This window comes from Typha angustifolia, chromosome 6 (assembly GCF_048772165.1).
Source record: "Typha angustifolia cultivar Huaian chromosome 6, ASM4877216v1, whole genome shotgun sequence".
Classification (NCBI taxonomy): domain Eukaryota; kingdom Viridiplantae; phylum Streptophyta; class Magnoliopsida; order Poales; family Typhaceae; genus Typha; species Typha angustifolia.
Window position 1 is genome coordinate 7,307,925 of NC_133244.1, and position 25,471 is coordinate 7,333,395.

General features: G+C 37.5%; 3 protein-coding genes and 1 long non-coding RNA gene across 4 annotated transcripts; 3 read left to right on the forward strand and 1 right to left on the reverse strand.

Annotated features, from left to right (window-relative positions):
• The first annotated feature begins 937 nt into the window (after nt 1–937).
• LOC140760782 (aspartic proteinase PCS1-like) lies at nt 938–2,897 on the forward strand. Its single transcript, XM_073097789.1, has one exon. The coding sequence runs from the start codon at nt 1,357–1,359 to the stop codon at nt 2,683–2,685; it is 1,329 nt and encodes a 442-aa protein (XP_072953890.1). The 5' UTR covers nt 938–1,356; the 3' UTR covers nt 2,686–2,897.
• A 2,354-nt stretch (nt 2,898–5,251) lies between these two features.
• LOC140761348 (uncharacterized) lies at nt 5,252–7,191 on the forward strand. Its single transcript, XR_012104564.1, has 2 exons — nt 5,252–5,483; nt 6,979–7,191. It is a non-coding gene; the product is annotated as an uncharacterized lncRNA (long non-coding RNA).
• Nucleotides 7,192–14,907: 7,716 nt separating this feature from the next.
• Nucleotides 14,908–17,296, reverse strand: LOC140761227 (laccase-2-like). The gene is made up of 6 exons (XM_073098481.1): nt 17,189–17,296; nt 16,957–17,108; nt 16,601–16,845; nt 16,381–16,509; nt 15,346–16,296; nt 14,908–15,225 (listed from the first exon to the last, which is right to left on the reverse strand). The coding sequence occupies exons 1-6, from the start codon at nt 17,276–17,278 to the stop codon at nt 15,095–15,097; spliced, it is 1,698 nt and encodes a 565-aa protein (XP_072954582.1). The 5' UTR covers nt 17,279–17,296; the 3' UTR covers nt 14,908–15,094.
• Nucleotides 17,297–21,117: 3,821 nt separating this feature from the next.
• Nucleotides 21,118–23,547, forward strand: LOC140761517 (uncharacterized). The gene is made up of 3 exons (XM_073098876.1): nt 21,118–21,418; nt 21,514–21,657; nt 22,905–23,547. Exons 1-3 carry the CDS (start codon nt 21,177–21,179, stop codon nt 23,458–23,460), a joined length of 942 nt encoding a protein of 313 aa, XP_072954977.1. The 5' UTR covers nt 21,118–21,176; the 3' UTR covers nt 23,461–23,547.
• Nucleotides 23,548–25,471: the final 1,924 nt, after the last annotated feature.

A 25,471-nucleotide genomic window follows, 5' to 3' on the forward strand; every position in this document is an offset into this window, starting at 1 on the left:
TGCCGACTCCATGGATGCAATGATGAGGTGTTCCAAAGCATGCGAATGGCATGAGAAACTTAGATACATGCATGGATTGATGCGACTTGTGAAATGGACGAGTAGGTGCTGCCCCATTCTCATCTGTGGATGGGTCCAATCATTTGAGCAAAGTCAAAACAATAACAACTGCTCCATTTCATTCGATTAAGATATTTATGAGTAGTATTTTCATTTTTAAAAAGAATAGGTGCCTTAATAAGGACAATGAAATTATCTGCCATGATGTGTCTCAAGGATTATAATATTTGTTTAATAATTACAATAGCATATTCCTCTGCAAAACCTTTGTATTTCATAATCTCTTTTACAGATATAAGCTGGAAATATCTAGTGATGAATTAGATTGTAAGGTTGTTAATTACTCATAGCTTATAGTTTTACTTCAAACTTAAGTACTAAACTCTTTCATAGTTTAGACCAAATTATATAGTAATATAGTTATCGTTACTGTTTATTAATGGCAGAAACTATTAGTGCCAATAAAATATCATTAGTTTTGGATGAGCATGGATAGGCTTAACAATTGCATCCTTCCAGCCAACCCGCGATTCCTCTCCTGTGACACAGTTATTATTAGAATAATTGTGAAAATAGCATTAGTACCTAATACTATTAATTCCTCTTCCGTGTCATGCTAAAGATTGGAGGGAAGGCTGTGTGCTGTTCCATCGACGTCTGCACAGCTGCCGCACGATTGCCTTAATGTCCATCGGATATTTGCCGACGAGGATGATTGCAGGAGTCAAAGAAAGATACTAAAAATCCATTAAATGACAAAGACAAAGTTAATTGATTACAAGGACATATATTTAGTGTGCTAAATAGGATGGACCAACCGTCTTAAGACACAAGAGTCAAATAGGCTTTATAATCACCGCTGTTAAGTTTCATGAATTCAAAATAATATATAATTCATAAGCAATCATACCCCTGAATACGTAGCTAGGTGTAAATAAAGACTTCTCTTTTGAGAAAGTACTGTGACTAACTAAATAATTCATGGCTAACCCTACCATCTTTCCTCTCTGCCAAGCAGCCAAAGTAGAAGCTAATAATGGAATACAGTCTACAGGAGCTTTCCATTCTATTCCATTCCTCGAGGAGAAAAAGCAAAAGGTTTTCCATTATTTTCCTCTTCCTTTCCGCACGTCTACTAAACGACAGCATCTACTTCGTAGTCAAGAAGACAAGTGACACCTCCCCTGCCTCCTTCCAAACTCCATCTCCACTTCTCTCTTCTACCCTATAAATAATGGATGTAAAATTCCATCTCCCAGTAGTCACTACTCCAAAAGAAATTAAATTCATCCCACCATGGCCTTCTTCTCCACTTCTTTCTTCGTTCTTCTACTCCTCTGCTTCGCAATAACTTGTAGTGCTATAAGAACTACTATTCATACTGCAATTACAAAGCCCAAGCCTCTTCTTTTTCCTCTGAGAAGCCAAGAGGTGTCATCTTTATCCATCCCAAGGCCGACGAACAAGCTCCTTTTCCACCACAACGTCTCCCTCACCGTCTCCCTCTCGGTGGGCACCCCGCCCCAGAACGTCTCCATGGTGCTCGACACCGGAAGTGAGCTCTCGTGGCTCCATTGCAATCCCGGCCACTCTCCGGGGACCTCCAATTCCCCACAGTACTTCCGACCCAATTCCTCCACTTCCTTCTCTACCATCCATTGCTCTTCCCCAGCTTGCCGCTCGCAGACCCGCGACCTCGCGATACCGGCCACCTGCGACCCGACCTCCCACCTTTGTCACGTGTCGCTCTCCTACGCCGACGCGTCCTCGTCAGACGGCGCGCTCTCCGCCGATCTCTTCCGCATGGGCGAGTCCCCGCCCTTCCAGACCTTCTTCGGATGCATGGATTCCACCTTCGACTCCTCCGACGGCGGCGCCGCCCCGTCGGGGTTACTGGGTATGAACAGGGGACACCTCTCCTTCGTCTCCCAAACCGCCACGCGTCGGTTCTCCTACTGCATCTCTGACCGGGACTCCTCCGGCCTCCTCCTCCTCGGCCACTCGGATCTCCCCTTCCTCCCCCTAAACTACACACCCCTCGTTCGCCTCTCGACTCCACTCCCGTACTTCGACTCCATCGCCTACTCCGTCCAATTGCAAGGCATTCGCGTCTCCTCTACTCCGCTCCCACTACCCAAGTCCACCTTCGTCCCCGACCACACCGGAGCAGGGCAAACCATGATAGATTCGGGGACCCAATTCACCTTCCTCCTCGGAGACGCCTACAAAGCTCTCAAGTTCGAATTTTTACGCCAGACGAGAGAAATCCTCACAATCCTGGACGAGCCCGACTTCGTGTTCCAGGGGGCGTTCGACCTCTGCTTCAGGATACCGGAAAGTAAGCCGTTGCCGAGGTTACCTCCCGTTGTTCTACAGTTCGAAGGGGCGGAGGTGACGGTATCCGGGGATAGGCTGTTGTATAAGTTATCCGGGGAGAGGAGAGGGAGGGACAACGTGTGGTGCTTTACGTTCGGGAACTCTGATATGGTTCCGATATCCGCGTACGTTATCGGGCATCATCACCAGCAAAACGTGTGGGTCGAATACGATATCGAGAATAATCGGGTCGGATTTGCGGCGATCCGGTGCGATGTTGCGAGCCAGAGATTGGGTCTGGTTTTATAATACTAGTGGTTTGGGTTCTTGTTTTCCTTTTTCCTTTTTTATTTTTATCTGCTCTCTCTCTCTCTCTCTCTCTCTCTCTCTCTCTCTCTATATATATATATATATATATAAATGAGAGTTTATGTATATAGTTTAGATTGTAAATTATTGTATTATTTAACCGTAGTTACAAAATGTGCCAAAATTCGTACTAAGTTGGTTCAACCATCTTGGCTGAGTAGCTCCAAGTATTCAGGACATGTGAAGTTCGTACAAAGTTTTTACACGAAGGTTGTTCAAGATTTTGAACCTATTTGCGAATAATTCTAAAATAATTTGTGCCTTTTTATTCAGTCTCAGCGTTCACGAGCGATGCTTGCTATTCATGAAATCCCAACACTTTGGTTGCTTCTTCTAGAAACGCGTTTTCGGTTTGTCCTACTAGTAGGAGTCACTTTATCTAGCCGTCCTCATAAATTGACTGGATTTGGGTCACGTTCTTATCAGTCACTATCTGTTTGCTGGATATAGTAATCCGAATCATCAATTCCACTACTTATAAATCTATAATTTATCCGCTGTAATATTTGATGTGCATCTTAATAGGACATGCTGATTGATATATGATAGAAAGCTAAGGCACGCTTTGGATTAGTTGAGTGATAGAAGGTTAGATGTTACATCTTATTCCTTAATTAATGCATATATTTGGCTAAGATATTTATGTAATTTTACAAAAAGATTTGGAACTTTTTTTAATTTATAAACTAACTATGTTATTACAGAAGATTATAATTAGTAGATTAATTTGGTACATTATAGTTCGCCCTTATAGTTTTTTCCAATTTTAATCCACACATTATACTTCAAATTTAAGTACTTAATTATCGTGTAATTCAAATTTAGATTCTTTTAGTGAAAACTAATTATACAAATAATCAAACTACTCTATCATCACGAACGTCCGTATATTTTACTATGATAAAACTATTCCTATTATTATCAAATTATATTTTGTAGGGGTAATTAAGTTTGATCACATTTTAATTAATGATTAAAATTTAGTTTAGACAACAAGAGGATTATTTTTAACAGATAGCCCCTAGAAGATATCATTCATTCTAGTTTGGCTTGAACGAGCTCCCATCACGCTACAGCGGAAGAAAAGATTATCCTTGCTGTGATTCTGTCGTAATCACAACAGATTCGTACTAGCCTAATAAATAAGCCTTCACAAAATAAAAACAACTGAAGAATAGAAAAATAAAAAGCATTTCGTTGGATCTAACAAGACCACTGTCGATTCGGCTACGACGACCAGAAGGGGAATGGTGGCGTAGAGGAAGACAGGGGATCGATAAGGCTCGGCGACACGGGCCGATGATGACAAAGAACAAGGGAAGAGAAAGAGGAAGAGAAATGGAAAAGGAGAAAAAGGAGAACGTGAAAGAAATGAAAAGGAAGTGAGGAGGAAGAAAACTAGGGAGAGAATGGAAGTATCTTATCCGAGAGTGCAAAATGCCTCTCCTCTCTACTAGCTAAAGAATTTTTTTTTAATTCATTTATGAACTCGAAAGTTAGATATGGACTGAATAAAAGATCAACTTTTCCTAAATACAAAGACACTTAGGTCTCACCGAGCTTTTAGCTGCTTCGTCTAAGTTTCAAACTATATGCGTTATTGAATAATTGTTCCGAACTAAGCTCCGCTGAGACTTGCTCCAAACCTTTGCGCTGTCGAGCTGTTCCTCTAATCTAACTACACTGCTGAGCCATTAACCGAATTGAGTCAAGCCACTAAACCATCAAACAATTTCTCTATAATATTATTTGATGTTGGAGTTAAACCCATAACTTTTTTGGTCATCGAAAATATAGCTACCAACTCTAGGAAAAAAATATCGATAATAGTGATGGTGTAGAGAATCGCGATTAGGGAGTAACACAAAACGCAATTATATTAGAATAACTTAGCTAGCATCAGCAATTTCTCTGCAAGAGGGCTAAATATTTAAGTTTAAAATATATATAAGGGTAAGTTAAAATCAGGTGTAACAACAAGGGATAAACTATTTTTTTATTCAAATTTATAATGCTAATTACAACTAAATACTTCTTGACCCCATCGAATATTGCCCCCAAAAAATCGTGCGTATACGCCCCCCTTAAACTGTTTAAATGTGTCACCAGGCCCTATGTCAAAATTTAATTATAAATTCTGCTAGAAATAATCTTAACCAACTTTATAAATGATAAAATTGCTCCATCTCCTTTCCGGATCCCTTCATATTCTGTTTTAGTGTCCTCTATAACAATTTCCCAAATATTATACTCTAAATTGATCTCTTATATTTCTTTTAAATTCACTTACTAACATAGGATGGGAAGAGAAAGTAAGAGTAATTTTGTCCATCTTATTATTTAGTCAATTTTTTTAATAAATTTTCTAACGAAATTCTAATGGAGAGGTTTTAATGATATATTTAAATAATTCAGGGGATGTGTGCAATTTTTTATTCTCGAGGGGGTGTTGTAAAAATGTAATTAACCAAAATTGATATCATATACATTTGCTTCGTCGTTTTAACCCCGCCGGCGCCTCCGTTATCTGGCGCCAAATTTATATTTCCTGAGATGCCCCTCGATCCAACTCTCGTTCCAAACTTCTCCTCGTCGGCTCGTCTTACCAACCAAAACCCTAACTCCAAGATCGAGCACCTAATCGAGGCTATGCGACGATGGCAATCGTGTTCTTATACTATTTGACAGTGTTCGATCTGATCAAATTAGTGGCTCTTGCTCAAAAGGCGAAGCGAAAGGTACGAATTTTGATGATTTTACTGCTGCAAGTTGTAAATCTCCTTGCTGATTTTATGTTAGTTTGCCATTCCTGTGGTCGAAACTTTTTTGGTTTCTTGCCCCAACTTGTTATAGAGTTGATAGCTTTAGATGTGGATTAAGATACTAGCTGAGATTTATTTAGTCAATTTTGCTTGGTGCTCTTCTTCTTATCCAGTATATACTTTCTTCTCCTTTCGTTTGCTTCGATTTATTTTTGCAACGGAGGCCTTATTTTAAATTGTAATGCATATTAGCAATTAATGCACGTTTCCTAGTTTCTCTAATCTTGCCAGAATGGCAAATATTTTAGCAGAAATTTTCCATGCGTTCCATTAAACAGGAACTTTCAGTATGTCGAATCTTATTTCATAATTCCTTACTATCTTGGTCTATTTTAGTTTCTTCAAATATCACGTAATATGCAATCCTGCTATTCTCTTCCTTAATGTCTCACAAGTAGATCTTACCATCATTGCAATTTTAAGGACTCTTTCATTTTAGAAATAATGACAATTCTAGAATAGGAATTCATATTTATTATTTCTAAAATGAGGCTTTTATTATATGAAATACTATTTCTATATTCATTTGTGTTCTGAAATAAAAGTGTAATAATTACTTTTGAAATAAAAGTTTGTATTTTAGAATAGAAAAAAAAAAGTATTTTTGAAGTGAAAGGAGCTAAAAGGTTGCTTCTATAAAGAGATATACTCATTTAGCTTTGATACTTTTTGCAATTAGGAGTACTATGTGAACAATCTTGCTTGGATTTGCTCTTCAACTTCTGTCTCTGCATTTCCATTCTTATATGTGTGAATTGGTTGGGTAAGGTAACAGTTAACCTAGTCTTCATGCTTTTCTCTTTGTGATGATGCATTAGTAATAATACAGTATGATTAGAAGACAGTATAATTGGTCATATTCCTATTGTTCTTCATAAATCTTTCTATCTAGAACAGAGACAGGCCATTTATCACTCATCAGGACTTAATTTTTCATCTTGATGTATCAATTGTGATTTATCTTCTTTATTTAGAGTATCTGAAAGTTTACTGACCAGATGCAGCCATTTAGTGTTCCTTTTCAATTTATTTCTCTGTTGTGGTTAGCTTGATGCCTTGTGGGTAAGGAAAGGAGGCACGAAATCTACCACAGGATGTTTGTTTTTGAGGAGATTAGATGGACCAAATATTTATTTGATAGACACAGATGATGGCATAACCAGCGAAACATCCTATACTAATCTCTTTTTTAGGGAAACAATAAGGAAAATCTCCAGAATTTGTACCTTTTATTTCATAGGCAAGTGTTATTATCAATGGGATTAATGAGCTGTGGGTATGATAGTAATTTATGTTGATATATGGAACAAATGAACAACGAGAATGCTCCTGATTTATCCTATGTTTCTTTCTGTTCCATTCTGATTTATAATCTTGTCTTGTGTCAATCCTTACTTGAACTGTTTTGCAGGATAGATAACTCCACGCAGGTGTTAGGATAAGAATTCTTCATTTCGATATTTATATTGGCAATTCGTGTACAAAAAATTTATATGGATGCATTTAGAACTTTCTTTGTAAGAGAATGACTACAGAAAACTTGAGTTCTTATATATATTTACGAGAGTTGGAATGAGGCAAAGATGTCTTCTAGATTAATGAAAACGAATAAGAGAGTGTATCATCTTTGAAGTGTTTGAATGGTTTTATGGCGTATGGAGAGTAGTATGAGAAAAAGTCTTTGGGTGTTTGGGCATTTGAATGCACTAGCTGAGAAGGTAGAAATTTAGTTTGAGGTAAAGTAATTTTTGGATTTATTTACACACTACACTTATATAAACCAAACAACTCTAGGTCATGGGTAACCGTTCATAGAAGATAATTAGAGCTGTAAAAGAGTTTTGTTTGAAACATTCCTAGCGATTAGAAGATTTTAAAGGAATAAGATTCATTAGAGATTTCCAGTGGATCGTTGCTATTAAGATTTATCGTTGGAGGGAGTTACTATCTCAAAGATCACTGAAAGGGATTGTTTAAACTCAAGGGTCACTACAAGAGGTTGTCTAATCTCAAGGTCACTCGGATCAATTGATCAACCACTGGAAGTAATTCTTATAATTGCTATATTAATTAGTGATTTATTTGATCTTAGGGAAAATGATCCATAGTATTAACCTGTGGGTTTAATTTCTAGTTATTTGCATTCTATCAAGTATTTGTAGTAGGCTTTTATCTCCTAGATTAGGATTAGCGTCAATTTTTCCGAATCTGCCTTCATATCAAAGAATGCTAACTCTGGTCTCCTCGTTCGCAGTTCATATGGCATTCCATTATCTACTACGGCAATGCTTAAGCTTATTCGATAGCATGTTGTAGATAAATCCCCCAGTCTGCATCCACCTACCATAATATAGAGACAGCAATGCCATCTATATCTTCTTTGTCATCGATCCAAAATATACGTGCATGTTATAATCTCTATACTAGGTGCATTTGTTAAGGAACGAAATGAGAGGTTCTGAAAATTTCTTCATTACTTATGAGCAGCGTTTAGAAATCTAAAAGCTTCCACCACATAGATCAGCTCCATATCCGACATTGCTTACTGTGATACGTCACCATCGCCATTCAAATTGCATTGCATCCACAACGATCCCCCGACCTCTTCTTCGTTTATTCTCATGTAGTTGGACTAAACTATTCGCCTTCTTTTGGCCATTGCCGTCCTCATCACCAGCCTTTATTGTTGTCATAACTCCACCAGACCACTGCAAAGAAATAGCCAAGCCAGCAAAGTGCAAAAGTTTAATCCCCAGTGCATGCATGTATGTGAACAACTTGGATAGTTGGATTGTATTTATTTCCCCTTCTCTTAATTTGCATCAAATAGATGAATTATGACACAATGCTGATGGTACGAGTGATGCAATACTGTTGAATTTTTTGCATATACTTTGTGGTCAAATGGACTGCTTCATGAATTGTTGTGGACTAATTATGGCCGTGAACCAAGAAGACTCTTATTTAATGATATCAAACGTGTCCATAAAACTGTTTGTAAGAAGCTTATTTAATAGAATTTAACAGGAAATGAGGAAAGGCTAATTAAATAAGCTAGATTATATAGTGATCTTTATACGATAGGAGTATCTTTGGTTAATTACATCTAGAGCTCCCCAACCATTATCCTCATTTATATTTCGTAATACTATCTGTAATCTCCTACCTTTATATATAAAACGTTAAATAACTATGTTACCATCTTTCTTTTCTCTAGAATTAAAACAAAACGATCCACAAAGTGCTTATAATTGATCATGTCAGTCGAGTGATATATTATTAACCAAAAGTTAAAACATTCAACTTACAAAGTGGACATTTTAAAGGTCTTATATAGTTTGTTTGTTTGTTTGTTTGTTTGTTTTTTTCCCTTCATAAAAGTGGACGATCTATCTAGAAATTGGACAACAATTCAGGTGATGCTATTACTTCCCCTTTTTTCCTTCCTAAAATGCTATTACTTCCCCTTTTTTTTCCTACTAAAATTACTAAAATTTGTTCTTCTTTGTATGAATTAAAGAACAAGATCAAGCAGCATAAGTCTCATAAGAAATAAACCTAATAGATTTACCAGAGAAATCAAAGAAGAGAAGAGAACTTCCACAAAACCAAAGGCAATGTAAAGCACCACCAACCGGAGATCCAACCAGGAGAGAAGGAAAGATAGCACGAGTAACCAATCTAGGGATTTGGCATTTTAAGTTGGGTAAAGCTTCGCTTATGTGGGTTTAATATTTCGGGTATAGCTTGGGTAATTTTTTTTTATATATAACTACTAAGTATAATTAAATGAATGGAAAGATTTGATTATGTTCATCTAACCAAAAAAAATATATATCTTTTTTTACACATATTTAATAAAATATAGGGTTCTATTTATAAATAATAAAAATATAGACAGGGTGCAAAGTTCATCGAAACCATTTTAACGTTTTCAATAATTGTGTCGGATAAGAAATTAACACCTCGACTGTCACCATGGGATATAAAAGGTAGAGCAGTTCATCAAAATTATATACTTTCGACCATGTCTTTTACTTTATAATGTCTAAAAAAAACAAAACTCTCTGGGATAGTGTCTGATACCAACTGGCTGTTACCTATTCCTCCGATTCTGAACTCAGACAAACAACTTTTTAAAAATAATTAAACTAAAAGAAACATAACCGACTCCAAAATTAGGGTTTGGAAACGAGACAACTACCCCCCATGAAACAGGTGTCCTTTTGGAAGTAACTCTCCCTGCGTCACCTCGTGACACCAAACCACCAAACTTTTGACCAACAAACGTAACGTAAACCCTCCTCTTCCCACCCTCCAAAAATTAGAAGAACAAAAGAGCTTCAAAACCAAATAAACTAAGCACCCATAAATTTAACATAATTTGTCCCAAAATCTCTCTTCCTTCCATCCATAGCAGCATCTTACATTCAAACAAACGACTACCATAAAAAGGTATATGTACACCCAAAAAGAGAGAGTAGAGAGAGAGAGAGAGAGAGAGAGAGAGAGAGGTCCTATGAAATGGGCCGGCCCAATAGGGAAGGAGATGGGCCTCTCAGGGGTAATCTCGCCAACAAATGAGCATCGTCACACACCGGCGCACGATATAAACTCTCGCCCTTTGCTCCTTCACCAAGCTCGCACACCTGCTCGAGAAGGACCTCACCATGCTCCTCCTCCCCTCCTTCCCTTCCGCCCCTAACCCCGACGAACTTTTCAAGAAACCCCCTCCGTTTCTCCCATTTCCGCTCCCCTTCTTCGCCAGCTTCCACTTCTCCTCCATGAAGAGCTCCATGTCAAGAGATGGAAAAACAAAAGATACGAACCACAAGAAAGATCTATCCAGGAGTAGGAGGAGGAGGAGGGGAGGACAGTGGCGGAGGCTTTGGGGTATTTATTTAGGGTGGCAGGGAGGGGGGGGGGGGGGGGGGGGGGGGGGAACTCAGGAAGTGGGAATCGAGTTGGGCCCTTTTTTTGATTACTTATTATGTGGTAGGGAAATTAGCAGTGGATATTTTATTACCAACCTTTTCCCGAGGTCAGCACCAGGGGCCCTTTCGCTTAATTGTTTTAGACTTCTACTAAGTGAATATATTTTGCATGTACAACCCTAATAAATTGTTATATTCTGCATACTTATGGTACGGTTACAGATTCTTTTATCCCTCGGTGAAATCACCTCATGGTACGTTATATGTATATGTATACATATATATATATATATATACGGACTGTGACGCAAATATCCACCTTTGCAGGCGTGGGTATACAAAAATAAATAAATAAAAGGCAACCTTTGAGTCTTATCTATTCAAAGATTCGGAATAGTAACAACAGTAAGATCTCAAGTTGGGTGTTCTCCACTGCCGAGGTTGGGGGGGTGAAAAAAGAAACTTTTGAGCCACCCAATACCTTTAACTTAAAATGGAATAGACTGTACGGACACAAGCATCTAGAGAGATAGAGAGATAGATAGATATATATATATATATATAAAACATCGTATATTTTTATTTTGCCTGACAATATAGTGATTTATTACTTGACCACTAGGTTATAATTATTTTTATAATTTCGAAAGTACTCTGAATTATATTTCATCTGACATTTCTGCTGACAAAATTTATATAAAAAATACATTTTTTTTTTGTACCTAAAGGTGAGCAATGATACTCTCACAAAATTAACTTAATTAAGTATGTGTGTTATTATAATTATATATTTATCCATAAATTTAAGGAAAAGATATTCGTAGAACATTCATCCACTCTAATTAATACGCACATATATATGTTATATATATTATATAAAGGTATTTTTGCTTATCTCAGATTAATTTACACAAAGCAATACTATCATTACACGTATATGGTTAATTTAATTATACATTTATATCATTATATGATAACTATCGGTTAGTTAGACATGTTTACAAATATAAAATAATAAGATAATTGATATAGATTAAATAACTATTAAAAATAACTACACTTAGATTTTATGAATTATTACTTTTTTTCGCATATGATATTTGGAGTTCATATTGTGACACATTGCTCTGCTCCACCTTAACGTCATGAATAGAAAAGCAAATTTGGTAGATGAGATATTTGGAATATTTAATTCAATAGTTTATGAGTCTAGGAGTAATTAACCTTAACTACTAACTATTATACGCTCTGTAAACTTATACACAGTGTTGTTGTACAGTGGACAGGTTGAGAGTAGTGGGTGGATAAAACAAGCAGGTCGGCCTAAAGGGTAGTGTAGATTTTTGGGTCAGCTTTTTGCAAAGGCAACTACTGTAGCACTGGTAGAGCTTTGTACATGCCAAAACTGCACCTCGAGATGGCGGATGCCACCCTGTCCCCCTTCACCCAATCACGGAGTACCACCTTTTCACTGCCATCCTATGTGGCATAGTCAAATACAACAGCGGGATTTTATACGACTACGACCGCCCTTTTGCCGCTATCCCAACCGGCGTGGGTGCTTCGCGCGATGGTGTTGTTCGCTGTTCCACGGGGTCGCAGCGGATGGGAGAGGCGGATACCTCCGAGTCTCGGGGTGGAACCCACTCACTCGCCCCCGCCGGGTTGGCAAACTTCGTCGGCTTCCATCGGGTCGAGAGCTCCAAATGATAGCTGATGAGCTTTCTCTACTGGATGCCGGATGGCGATTTTGATATCCGAGAGACGAAAATGACGTTATTACCCTTTATATATCCTCAGGTAAAACGAAAAAGAAAAATAATAAAAAATCTAAGTGATCTTCGAAAAAACTAGGTTTAGTGGAATATATATATATATATATATATATATATAATCGCAAGGTATGAACGTTGAGCAGAGGGAGTAATTAATGTACAACATGCATGCACCGTTGGTGTGACGTCCAACGAAGCCATGTTCCCCATGGGCATGGGCATGACCAGGAGTCGATCATGCATGGCGTGGGTCGGTCAACATGCAAACCCCAAAATGGACAAGTCCAAGATAACCTGATAACTAACAGCCGTTAATAAAGGGTAGTGGATGCTAAAATATTAATAGTAAGAGATTAAGCCAAATCAGTTTGGGCTCCATTAAAACGACATGACGGCCGTCGATCACGTTTCGGGAAGACACCAACTCACACACGGCAACGACTACGAGCATGCACCGAGATCAGATTCATGCACGCTTTCCGAGGCCCACATCTAATGGGTGTGAACGTACCAAGAATCCAAAGATCCATTTCCTCGCTTAGTCCATTGTCTTTAATATAAAATACTTTTATCAACAAGACCTAAAACGTTTCTTTCTTTAGCTTTTAAAATATAGTTCTTCATTTATTTTTATCTTAAGTTAGTAAAGCTATTTTATATCTATAGTTATATTAACTAATCTATATATATAATGCATAGGTTGAATGATAAATGTCCACTAATATATAAAGTATTTTAAGAGAAGCCTAATTAACGCGGGTGCAGTGCCAAGGGAATAACTCTGATCTTAATTTGCAAAATGGAAACGCCACTTGTTTGATAGTATTTATTTTGCTCTCACCTGTCCTCTTCTTGTTTATTTTCGAAATAACTTGTATGTCTTTGTTCTTTGCATTATGATTAATAAAAGAAACCACAACAATCTACCACTTGTATTTTCTTGTTTTGTTTTTAGTTTTATGTTGTTGTGGTCATTCGTCCACTCAGAGACTTTGTCGACTTATAGCCCATGACAAGTGCTCGATCGATTCGACAGTGTTACGTCAAGACATGGAAGATTCAGCTATAGAACTCCATGAGTAGTTTAACATTATCATGATTAAGTTACTCGTAACCCTATACCTTTCTTAGTCTATTTTTTTAAAAAAAGAAACTATTAAAGAGATTCTTTTAAAGAAAATAAAATTTAGGAAAAGAAATGTCTACTTGGAAGGGTGGAAGAACTAGTGTTAAATACATAGAAATATGTATATAACACATTATTTTTTAATAAAATTATAAATTATATGCTATATTTTATTATTCATAAATTGAGCTCTAGAATTTAGTACATATGGGCAAAAAATACTATGATGTTAGATTTGTTAGTTGTCATACTAAGGGTGTTTTAATTATTTTAAAATTAAAATGTCTCTACTTAATAAAATATTCTTACGATATTAATTCAAATCTAACATAAATTATTTTTTGCACATATTTACTAAATCATATGATTCGATTTATAAATAGTAAAAAAAATATATGGTGTAAGCTATAATTTTATTAAAACTTAAGTGTTAAATGTAAATTCTTTTAAGTATAAGAAAAAAATAGAAGGTGGTAAAATAAAACTTCCTCACAAAAGTACATAGTTGTAAATAAATTATAATTTATATATATATTTAAAAACCCACCTTCTATTTTTCTAAAATAAAAAGAAATAACAAATATATTTATTTACATTAATCTAGGAAAAAAGCAGTAAAGTCAATTTGGTCATAATTATCCCAACTATCCCACCCAAATCATATCCTATTCTATATTTTTCTTACATCACTTATCCATTCCTTTCCAAGTAAATACTAATTTGAAATTTATATAAAATATAATTTTTATTATTGAAATGAAAATTATTTTATCCGAATATTACTATTTTTTTATTCCGGGCTCTAGAAAATTAGAGTAGTCGATTTTCATAGATGAAAAAAAAAGACATCTATAATATGCATGGAAAGCCACCCACTTGAGAAATATTTATTAAAAAGAAAAGGAACCGACATATCTAGTTCGTAAAGTAGTTGACCAGTCAAAGATTTTGGCCAAGATACACAGGTCTTTGGAGTGCTGCAGTTGACTACCTCAGACACAAACTCCATCCGCCATGTGAATGCTGCTGGAGAATGATCAGAGACGATTTGGAAATGCCAAAAGGAAAAACTATTTATTATTCGTATCAAATATCATTCATATGTTGATATGCATTCGATTCCATCTTTTAGTCTCCACTTCTGAGACAAAATGACGCGAGCTATTTTGCAGCACACCGCCTTATGCTGCTGTTCCATGTTTGTCTTCTTTCTCCTGTGTTCAGTTTATTTGATCAACTGGGATATGAAGTCTTATCCAAAACTATAGCAATTAGCAATGGCAAGATGTACTGCAGACAGTGATTTTAACCTTTCTGTTTGTTTATGGAATTATTAAGGAGACTAAGTAATCATTAGTTAGATCTAATTTTCTTGTTTTTATTGGAGAGAGAGAGAGAGGGATAATTAAGCACATGCATGCTACCTTATTCTTTAATTTATGAGGTACTAATTCCTAATTTGTCTTAATTAGTATAATAATCTGCTGAGTAAGATAACATGCAGATGGTAAATTTATTCAACACATTAACTTTTATTCATGGGGAACACAACATGGAGCGATAAAGCAAAATCGAAAACAAAGGGGATAAAAGAAGTCATGGACATCCAAAAGTTTCTCCGGCAAGAAGCACAACAAAACCCAAGCTTGGGAAGGGATTGAAATAGTTTTTGACTGCTCGATGTAGTCAACTTCAACACTTTGGGAGATCGGACGGTGGAGGAGACAGCTTCTGGTTCGGGAGCTCCCCGTCGTTGACCACCCACACCATAGTCAAACCCCAGCTCAAATGCACGTCCAGATGGCAATGCATAAGCCAAACACCTGTAAAGCCACGTCAGCACGTGGATCTCTCAGTCAGACGACCAAGGATGACCCACTCCAATAGAGAGTGGGCCATAAGTCAATAGTGAAACTGTCGATAATCAAGGTTGGATAACTTACCAGGATTATCTGCAAGGAACCGGACGGCCACCCAGCCGGCGGACGGCACCTGCACCGTGTTCCTCTCCACCGGGTCAACCAGGTTGAACCGGGCGGGGTCCTCCTCCCAGTCATAGTTGCCAAATCCTTGCCCAACCACGTAAAAGTTATACCCATGCAAGTGTAATGGATGGCTCTCAGCCCCTTGTATACTAGTATCCTGCATCACAAGCTCCACGCTAGTATTAAAATCCAGCACTACTACCCTACTCCCAAAGCTCACAAACGTATTATTCGGAGGATTCCCCGTGTAATTAAAAGGAAAGAGGGGGTAATCTGGAAAGTTAGTAGTATAGACCCCCTTAGTCTGCCAGAAATAATGAGCTTGCAACATAGCCGTGCTATTAGGTAACACAAATGAGATATTGTTAACCGATGCGGCGAACTTGGTCCCATTGGGTCCTTGACACGTCTGGTTCGCCGGGCACGGGCTCGTGCCGAGCCCGACAGTGAAGAAGAACCGCCGATCGATGTGTCTCGGCACGTTGGCCGGGAAACTGACACTATCCAAGCTACGTAGGTTGCTGGTAAAGTTTGTCACAGCTGCCGTGTTGTTGAAGGACGGCAAGGTTGGCTTTAACAATGGCATTTTTGAGTTGTATAGTTTGTGGTAGTCGAGGACGGCGGCGGTGGAGGTGTTGTCGAAGGTGCCTTGGCCGGTGGTGTAAGGGGTGGTGGACATGAGGAAGGTGGAGTTGGGGGAGTTAGGGTTTGTGGAGAGGAGGACGTTAGTGGTTTGGCCGGGGGAGATGAGGAGGGTGGTGGTGGAGAAGGGTTTGACGTAGCTGGCATCGGTTTCGACGACTGTGAGGGTGTGGTTGGCGATGCCGAAGAAGAGCTCGTCGTTGAGTGCAGCGTTGATGAGGCGAAGTAGATACGTCCTTCCTGGCTTCACCTTTAGCTTAAACGTGTCTGACAAAGTGTACATCAAAGAGATTTATATTTGTACGTAAATAAGAGGCTGGAAACGACATGACTACTTAGTAAGATATATACCTTTTGCTGAGCAGTTGTAAAAAGGACCAGGCAAGCCATTGATAGTATAAGCATCAGAAACATTTGGGCCTCCACCAGTTTGAAGAGCTTGGGCAATCACAGCCTCTGGATCTGCATTAAACCACTCTCCTGTATATATATATATATATATACCCAAGTTAATTAATTATAATTAGCCTCAACTAAGTAACATGCCAACGTGAGATATGTATATAATTACCAAAGAGGATAGGGACTTCTTTGTATGGTTGGGGAAATGGGTAGCTGTCTCCAATTTTAGGGAGGATTATGAGGGGACCATAAAGAGTGACCCTTAGCCAAGAGGCATGAGCATGCCACCATAGAGTCCCTCTCTGCCCCACAATTGTGAAATTGTACACATAACTCTGACCCATTTGGATCGGGCATTGGGTCACGTATGATGGCCCATCAGCCCATCCACTTCTTAGTTGTCTAACTCCATGCCTGCATGCATGCATGCCCACACATTTAGTATTCTCACATGCAATTAATGATCCATACAAATGTCACACATATATACGTATATACTACAATGCCGAGGAATTCAAAAAATACCAGTGGAAGGTGACGTTGTTCTTGATGTGGTTAACCACCCTCACGATAAGCCGATCGCCCTCTCTCACGACGATCCGTGGCCCCGGGAACTCCCCGTTCACCGTCGGGATGGTTCTAGTCCGGCATAGCCGCGTCACGTTCTGCAACCTTATCTGCGGCACCAAATTCATCGCAGATTAACACTTTTTACGCTAACAAAACAAATGGAATGTACGAAGCTAATCGAACGTACATCGAACTTGTAATGCCTGGTAATGGCGGCCGAGGGCTCAGGCAGCAGCAACATTATGATGAAGGCAAAGAAGAAGTCACTAATGGCCATTGTGCTAGTGAGAGCAGGTGATACGATGATAAGGATGAGAAGGAGGGTATATATATATATATATTTACAAAAGGGGCCATTTATGGAAGTTGGGAGGTCAAGATGGGTTTGGTTGGTTTGGTGAGTTTTAGAGTGCTGCGAATAAAAGAATGATATTGAGCTACTTTACATGGAAATCACTATTGGGCTGGGCCGGAGAGTTGGATCCAGGTGAGTTTTAGAGTGCTACGAAAGAAAAGGATATATTTACATTAACCACCCTCTTCGATCGGAAATTACAAAGTAGCTCCTTTCTACCGGACAACGAGAGATGCAAGTCGTGCATGTTTGGCCGTTTTACGTGAAAATGGTAAGAGGAGAAAGGGCTGGGACCTTTTGAGGTTAGAATTATCGAGTAGTAGGAGTACTAGAGTGTAAATTTGGCAAGTCATGTTCTTACTCCTTAGCTTAGAAGCGTAGGGTTGGTGCAGTGTGACTTTAAACCTATATAGATATGACTATAAGGGGCCCTGCTCACGTTTTATCTTAGTGACCAAGGGAAATATGCATGCATATTAGTGATCTCCCTCCTTCCTCTGTGTGTGTGTGTGTGTGTGTGTGTGTGTGTGTGTGTGTGTGTGTGTGAATGAAGAGGTTGCTTCTATTCTAATAGTGATATCCCTTCAATAGAGACAATGATGTTATATCTCCCTTCAAGATCAGGATTAGGTTGTGGGGTAGGTAGACTTTCTCGTATAGGGAGTGGTGGTCGAGGAGACTAATTTGGTATTAGGGCTCTAGTTAATTATACTCATGGCCTAGTTAATTAACACCCACCCTGACGTTCTCAGGTTTTATTTCCCTGCCAGTAAAGGTGGCAATTTTCACTTATGTAATTAAGGAGCAAGTCTATTTTGTACCCAAACTTATAATTTTCTTGTATAGCATTGAACGATAAATAAATAAATAAATAGATTTCATATGCTTTTCATACAAGGCTACAAGCTTAGGATTTCCTTGTAATATTGGATTAAAGATTTGAAAAGGAACACCAAACATGTGGCCAAGAGGAAGATCGATGTACATTACCGAGATCTAGTACTGTAGCCACTCCATTTAATTGAGAAAATGACGACGAGAAATGATCATAAAAAATTGTATGTGCACTTGTCACGTATATTATTATAAGCGGCTGTAGTCCATTTAATTGAGAAAATGTGAGATATATTTTTTTATAATTCAGGGGACTTATTTATCATAAATAATAATAGTAATGATAATAATTAAGAGAGGTATATAAAAAGGAATGATCAATTTAGGGGGTTAGGTATAATTATTCATTCATATTAATAATGCCGTCAGTGCTAGTTCTCCACTCGATCCAATTGGAGACTCATCCAATCAACCAGATGAGAGTCCCATTTTGGTGGGACTAAATAAAAAAGTGGTCCTTCTACAAGGCATGTCTCTCCTGCTTTTAATATAGGTTTAAATTCCTTACATTTATAACTCTCCTAAAATCCATTATTTAATATACCTCTTTAGAGTTGATTTCTATATGCATACAGCATGCCCCCCTTAAACCTCTAACCATAAGAAAATCTTTATCAGTCAATTGCAGAAATACTCCCAATTTACTGTTAGGGAGGAGGGCAAATAGTGACATTAATTTATATTTTAACATATAGTTATAGAAAATTAATTAGTATTAATGCAAATATACTAGATTTTTGAGAAAGGCTATACAATTAAATAAGAACCTTTTCAACGAAATACCTGCAAAAAATAAATAAAAATTCTTCTATGCAATCAATGCAAGAATTTTATGCAGTATTTATATACAATTTCTGAAATATATAGCACAAACCATTTAATTAGAAATACACACAACTTGGTCACAATATTAAATACTTAGCACGTGAAACCCACGCGGTAGCTTGTTGAACTGGTCAATTCCACCGAGTTGTAAGTATAATTAGTATATGTGTATCACTGGAGAGAGAGAGAAAGATACTAAGTGATCTTAATCTTATTTATTGCCATTAAAGATTAAGGACTTAGAGAAAGCTAGAGATGACCATGAAGCCAAATTGCCATGGTGGAAAAATCTAGTGATTCTGACCATTAGTCTTCCCAACTACCCATATTAAAGTACTATGAGTCAGACCTCTTTGTCTATATTTAAATCATAGTGAACTTTTCGGATTCAAAAAACGGATCCGAACTTGATCCGATAAATTAGCGTTAGACTATTATACGTTGCTTTTAATGCATTTAAAATATTTTAAATTAAGTTTAACCTAATGGACAATAACAAAATATATAATACTTTATCACTTTAGGAAAATAAAATTTAAAATTTAAAATTTAAAATACTACTAAAAATATTAGGCTATTTTGTATTTATAATTATTTTGACTCGTCTATTTGGTAAGTAAGTGAGAATTAAAAATAAACTAGGGTATTTTTTAGGCATTAAAAGCAAAATATAGGAGCAAAAGAATAATGAAATGTTTATATGATAGAGTGTGAAATTGTGAATGGATAATTAAGTCAAAATATTGGGGTATTTTCAATAAATTTACTAAAAAAAACAAAGTTGACTACTTTATTAATCTTATTGGATCAGATATGTGTGGATCCGACCCGTTAACTGTTGGCCAAACGAACGAATCCATCAGCCCTAGTTTCCGTTGACAAGGCCACGGCGATCTCATCTGGAGTAGATCGCATTTAATCCGCACGTGACACCAGGAGTCAACGGGGACGAACGAGTCACTAGGAAGACGACAGGGCCAATCCAGCGGTTATGACTTATGACCTACGAGCACACCCAATTAAAATTTGTCAAAATGTACAAAAATCTAAACGGTTTGGGTATCCTCTTAGAGTCAACATCACTCCCCAGTTAGGCGACCAATATGAACTATTTAACTCATAACCATATTTCTCTCTGTCTATAAATAATTTTTATATTAACAAAATTACATAATCAGTAAATAAAAAATAGCTTCAAAGTTGGGTGACGTCACTGAATACACACAAATTTTAGTTGTTGGAATGCATCAGTACACATCTCTAGGCATCAATTAGTTCATGCACATCTTTATCTCATATATCATCACAGCAAAGAGCTACTGTGGCTTGATCAGCTCATATATGTGATTAATTCGCCATCATTAGATAAAAATTGAGACATCCTAACTGTCATTTATATCCAGCTATATACATATATGCATGAATCATGTAGTACTGAAAAATCGTCTTAGCTATATTTTAATTATTGGACCCATTACTATATGTTTTCCCTTAAAGAAACTGTACGTATGTTTCAGTGCTTCTGGATGAGGGCCTAGATAATAATGTCACTACAGTAGTTCTCAGCAAATTGAGCTGGAATACTCTTTGGAATTTTGAGAGCTATCAACTTTATATTATAATATATATATATATATATATATATATATAGAGAGAGAGAGAGAGAGAGAGAGAGAGAGAGAGAGAGAGAGAGAGAGAGAGAAAGAGAGTTAGGTAGGAGCCCTTAATTAATTCATGCCCTTCTCCTCTAGAGAGGTGGTTGTTTGGTGTAAAATCGACAGGGGCACAAGGGCCATAAATTATTGCAAAGTCTAATGCAATCCTCCCTAGTTTGACTTGATCTTATCTCATACTTGTCACTAAGTATAATTAGAGTGTACGAAATTTTCTTCTAATAATAAATAACGTACAGGTCAGATGATAATTAGTCAGTAAACTGCAGTAGAAGAGGTAGTCAAAGCACACTTTGCTGCAAGACCGTAAAATTTGGTTGACTATAGTTATTGTTTTGAGTCTTTAAAAGCATAGGCATATTGGGAACACCGAGTACGCAGGATCTTTGTTCCTCTCCTTCCTCTTTGAGCAGAAGAAATTAATTCTCATGGAAGAAGTGGGCGAATCCGAGCCAGGATGGTCCGATGAGCTAGGAGAGCAGCTCATCCGAGAGCTCGTCGACGACCAATCCTTTCTCTGGAACGACAACTTGGAGTTCGACGACGCGGTTAGCTATCGATCCATGATCGACAAGCTCATGCCGTCGGTCTACTCCGGCCCGACGATTGGCGATATTGAGAAAGCACTGTCTGTTAGATACCCAAATGCACAAAATGGCTCTCTACCACTGTATGTCCTTCGTTCTCTGGAGCTACCCTTCTGCGCTTACAGCTAGTATATATATTGCATTCTGACTGACAAGTTTGGAATTTACTTGATTCCAGAGTTAGGTTGCCACAGAGAGGAACAAGTAGAATGGAGAACAAGTACACAGTGAGGATTAAGAGCTGTGCCAATAGGCCTGTGGATGATGGTTACAAGTGGAGAAAGTATGGGCAGAAGGCTATCAAGAACAATCCATATCCAAGGTTCTTCTTTAATTTCCACTGTCTCATTATATACACACACACACACACACACATATATATATATATATATATATATATATATATATATATATATGTCCTGTGCCATATTTGATCACAGCATATGATCAATTTTGACATTGATGTTTGGTTCGATAATAACATGCGTCTTCGTAAACATGATTTGAAGTGAAAACTGCCTTCATATGTTATTTCTAAGTCTTGCTATGAAAAGAAATGGAAAGGGTGACAAGAAGACATTTCATGTTTGAATAGTGTTCCTTTTGCTACTTCTAAATGCCATTAGTGTTTTGTCTCCAACTGGTCTGGAGATCTGGTATCCTATACAGTAGCCCAACAACTGACAGAGAGCGCGAAAGTTAATGAGCTCAAAATTAAATTTTGAGTTGAGCCTGATCACAAGCCAAGTCGGCTAGATAAGGCTCTAATTTACGGATATAATATTAGTTTATACTATGATTAATTTGTGACCATTATATCCAAGATCTAATACTGTATATCTTATTTCTAACTTGATCTAATCTTAAGTTTAATGAAACCTTATTCAATTCAAAATTTAATCATACTTTATTTAATTCTTGCATTAAGCTTTAATTGAGCTTGTTTAAGTTTCAAGTTTAGATTAGACGAATTAAGCTTGAAATAGGCTTCGTTTAAGTCTCAAGCTCGCTAAAAGTTAAGTGAGCCAAAGAGTGAACTAAAAAGTAGGCTAGAAATTAAGTGAGCCTAAGCGTGAATTAAAAAGTAGGTTAGACATTAAGTGAGCTAAGCGTGAACTAAAGAGTAGGTTCGAAATTAATTTCGAGCAAAGTTCAGGAATATGCATTTTGGGACTACTATCTCAATCCACAATAATGATAGGGTTAAAAAGCAGCAATTTGAAACCAATGACATGAGGATATCATTTTAGATAGGACCCAAAATCTGACAACAGGAGAAGCTGACGCAATATGGACAAAACCATGAGCTTTACTGGCTTCAATAATGTCTCCAGATGCCCATCCTTACAACTTTTGTCCTTATCAAGTCTAGCAAATGGATGCCGTTGTAGTTAAATATACTTTCCAATGGCCATGCAACAATAGGCACTTGAATAAGCTCAAATTTGCTGCAAACTGAAATTAGGTGATAATAGGGGAGGCTTGTATGCACCTTCTTCAATTTCTTCAAGCACTTGTAAGAGAACCATAATCGATTGAACATGCCATGTGCTTTTTCTTGGCAAGCAGGAGCTACTACAGGTGCACCAATGCTCGCTGCAATGCGAAGAAGCACGTAGAGAAATCCACCGAGGACCCAGATACAGTAATCATCACCTATGAAGGACTTCATCTCCACTATCCTCACTCCCATTTCATCCATCCCGGGGCACTGGACAACTCAGCCATAAACCTTCAAGTCACAAAGAAGGCCAAGCTTCAAGGCATAGCTCAACAAGATCAATCTCCAAAGAGCCCAAATTGTCAGTCCGTAATGCAGGATCCTGCCGTGCAGCAGCAGCAAGTTGTTGATGAGAAGAGTCTGCTATGTGATCCTTTACAAAAGTTTGCCATGAGATCAGATATAGGGGAGGAGAAACTACTGCAAGACTTCACTAAAGTTTATGTGGAGTGTCAGCAAGGCTTGCTCCAAGATATGTTGCCCTTGGTGCTTAGAAATCCAAGTGATTTTGTCACTTCTTTAGATGACACTCCCTTGTTCTCCCAGACATCTTCCTCTTCCTGCTCTTCAACTCTAGATTGGTCTTCCATGACACCTGATCTTGATGTAGCTAGCCTATTTTAATCAAACAAAACAAAAACAGTAGGTAAGGAGATGCAGGCTTGTAATTGTATTTGTACAACAGAGATATTAATCTCTGAAAGAATGTGAAGGAAAAGTAATTTTATCTGTTTTGTTTGATCGTGATCATTAAACGAAGAAAATGAGCTAAAGTAAGAAAATAGATCAATTAAGAAAATAGATCAATAAGAAAATAGTTCTCTCTGCGCATCCAGTACTAGTAAATAGTTCGTATGTTACCTTTTTAATTTGTCTACTTTCGAGTAAATGGTTTGGAATAAAGAAGTACATTCCAGTTTCCAAAATGGTCTCGCTTCAAGTCACACCACAGGTCAAGCATTGGTTCTTGAAATGCAGTAGCCTGAAGCTTACCATACTCCACCATTTAAACAGTTAAACAAGTGCAAATATAGGCACTAACTTAATTTCCACTTTAAAGCATGCAATTATCTTACTATCCAGTGCGCCTCTTCAAATATCACCCAGTAGTCATGCAATGCAGTAAAGGAGTGAAGTAGATCAAATGCTCCTGTCAATCAGCGTGGGCCAACAACAAGGCCATGACTCATGAGTGAACTCCTCCACCAACAAAGGTCTCATATTTCAAGATAGTTGGTAGCAAAAGACTTTTTTTGTGTGTTTCGATGTGCAAGAGCTATGCTTGTCTTATGAGCCTTAAACTACCAGTCTTCTTATGTACAAGAATCAAACGTGCAGAATACTATTTGTAGGCTAAAGAAGCTATGAAGTTTTCAAAGCATTGCTAATTTCAGATATTATTGGGATGGAGAAAATTTCTACAAGTGAGACACAGCGGTCTTCCAGACATTAATAAGGTAGTTGTTTGTTGATTCTTGCATTGATGAGCTCCATCTCAAGTTGGGAGGTCAGTTTCAGATTAACTATGCGGCTAAGCCTACTCTTGTCTATATTATATTATTATAAAAACCTCAACTTGTTGTCTTGTACATCAGTGCAGTCACTTGATTTAATGCTAGTGACATCAGTGGGAAATTGTGCATTTTAAGGTGCGTGTACTACTGTGCACCTGAAAGCGAAAGGCATTGCCACCTTCACTGAATAAACTTAGGAAAACAATATTTACTAAAGCTCAAAGCCAAGGTTCTAAGTATCGATTTTAGATTCTAGATATGTATTGACCATATAGATTGTATCAGCTTTCAGTTTCGGACGATCATGATTAGGGATCGATCATATGGCCCGATCCATTTTGGTGGATGTGAACCGAAACGGGTCCATACTTCAATCCATTCTCAAAACTTTCGGCTCAATCAAGAATGAGTATCTGCTACTGAGCAACAAGTAGGAGCTTCTTAATTTATACAATTGCAAACTTGCAATCAACTTGCGAAATTCATTACTTGTAACTTGTTGCATGATCTCCATGTGTCATATTGCTTGGTGAGATTATTGATCCAACATTGTGTGTTACTAAGATAATAAGTATAGTATGCTACCGTAGCTGTCACTCTTATACCATAGTTTGTCATCATTAGAAAAATAAAATGCTATATTAATAAGTAAGTTTTCCATGGTTAGTTTGTTCATTAATTGAGTGCAAACAAGTATGAATACGATAGGAATGCTCTTCAATGCCTTAGAGCATTCCATGCATCTCATAGTAAAAAATATAAAACCAAGAAGCCAAGTCTGTACAATCTGCATTGAATATTCAAATAGTTGGTTAATCTAATTGAGCCAAACTCTTGCTCAGTAGCTCCTATGACTGAAGATCCAAAGCATTGCATCTTTAAACATCAAATGCAGGCAAAAATGGTAGGATGAGTATCAACTCTCCATAACCTTATAAAACCAATTGGTACTACATTAAAGACATGGATTCTATGCTATTTGCTTCAGATTCCTAAGATTCAAAAAAAAAGTTTCATCAACTCTCCGTAAACCTATAAAAATAAGAAGCCCTTTAAGTGTTGTGCTAAATGCCAATTAGTGGAGGCTAGCGGAATCAAAACTCTTCACCCCACAAACAAAT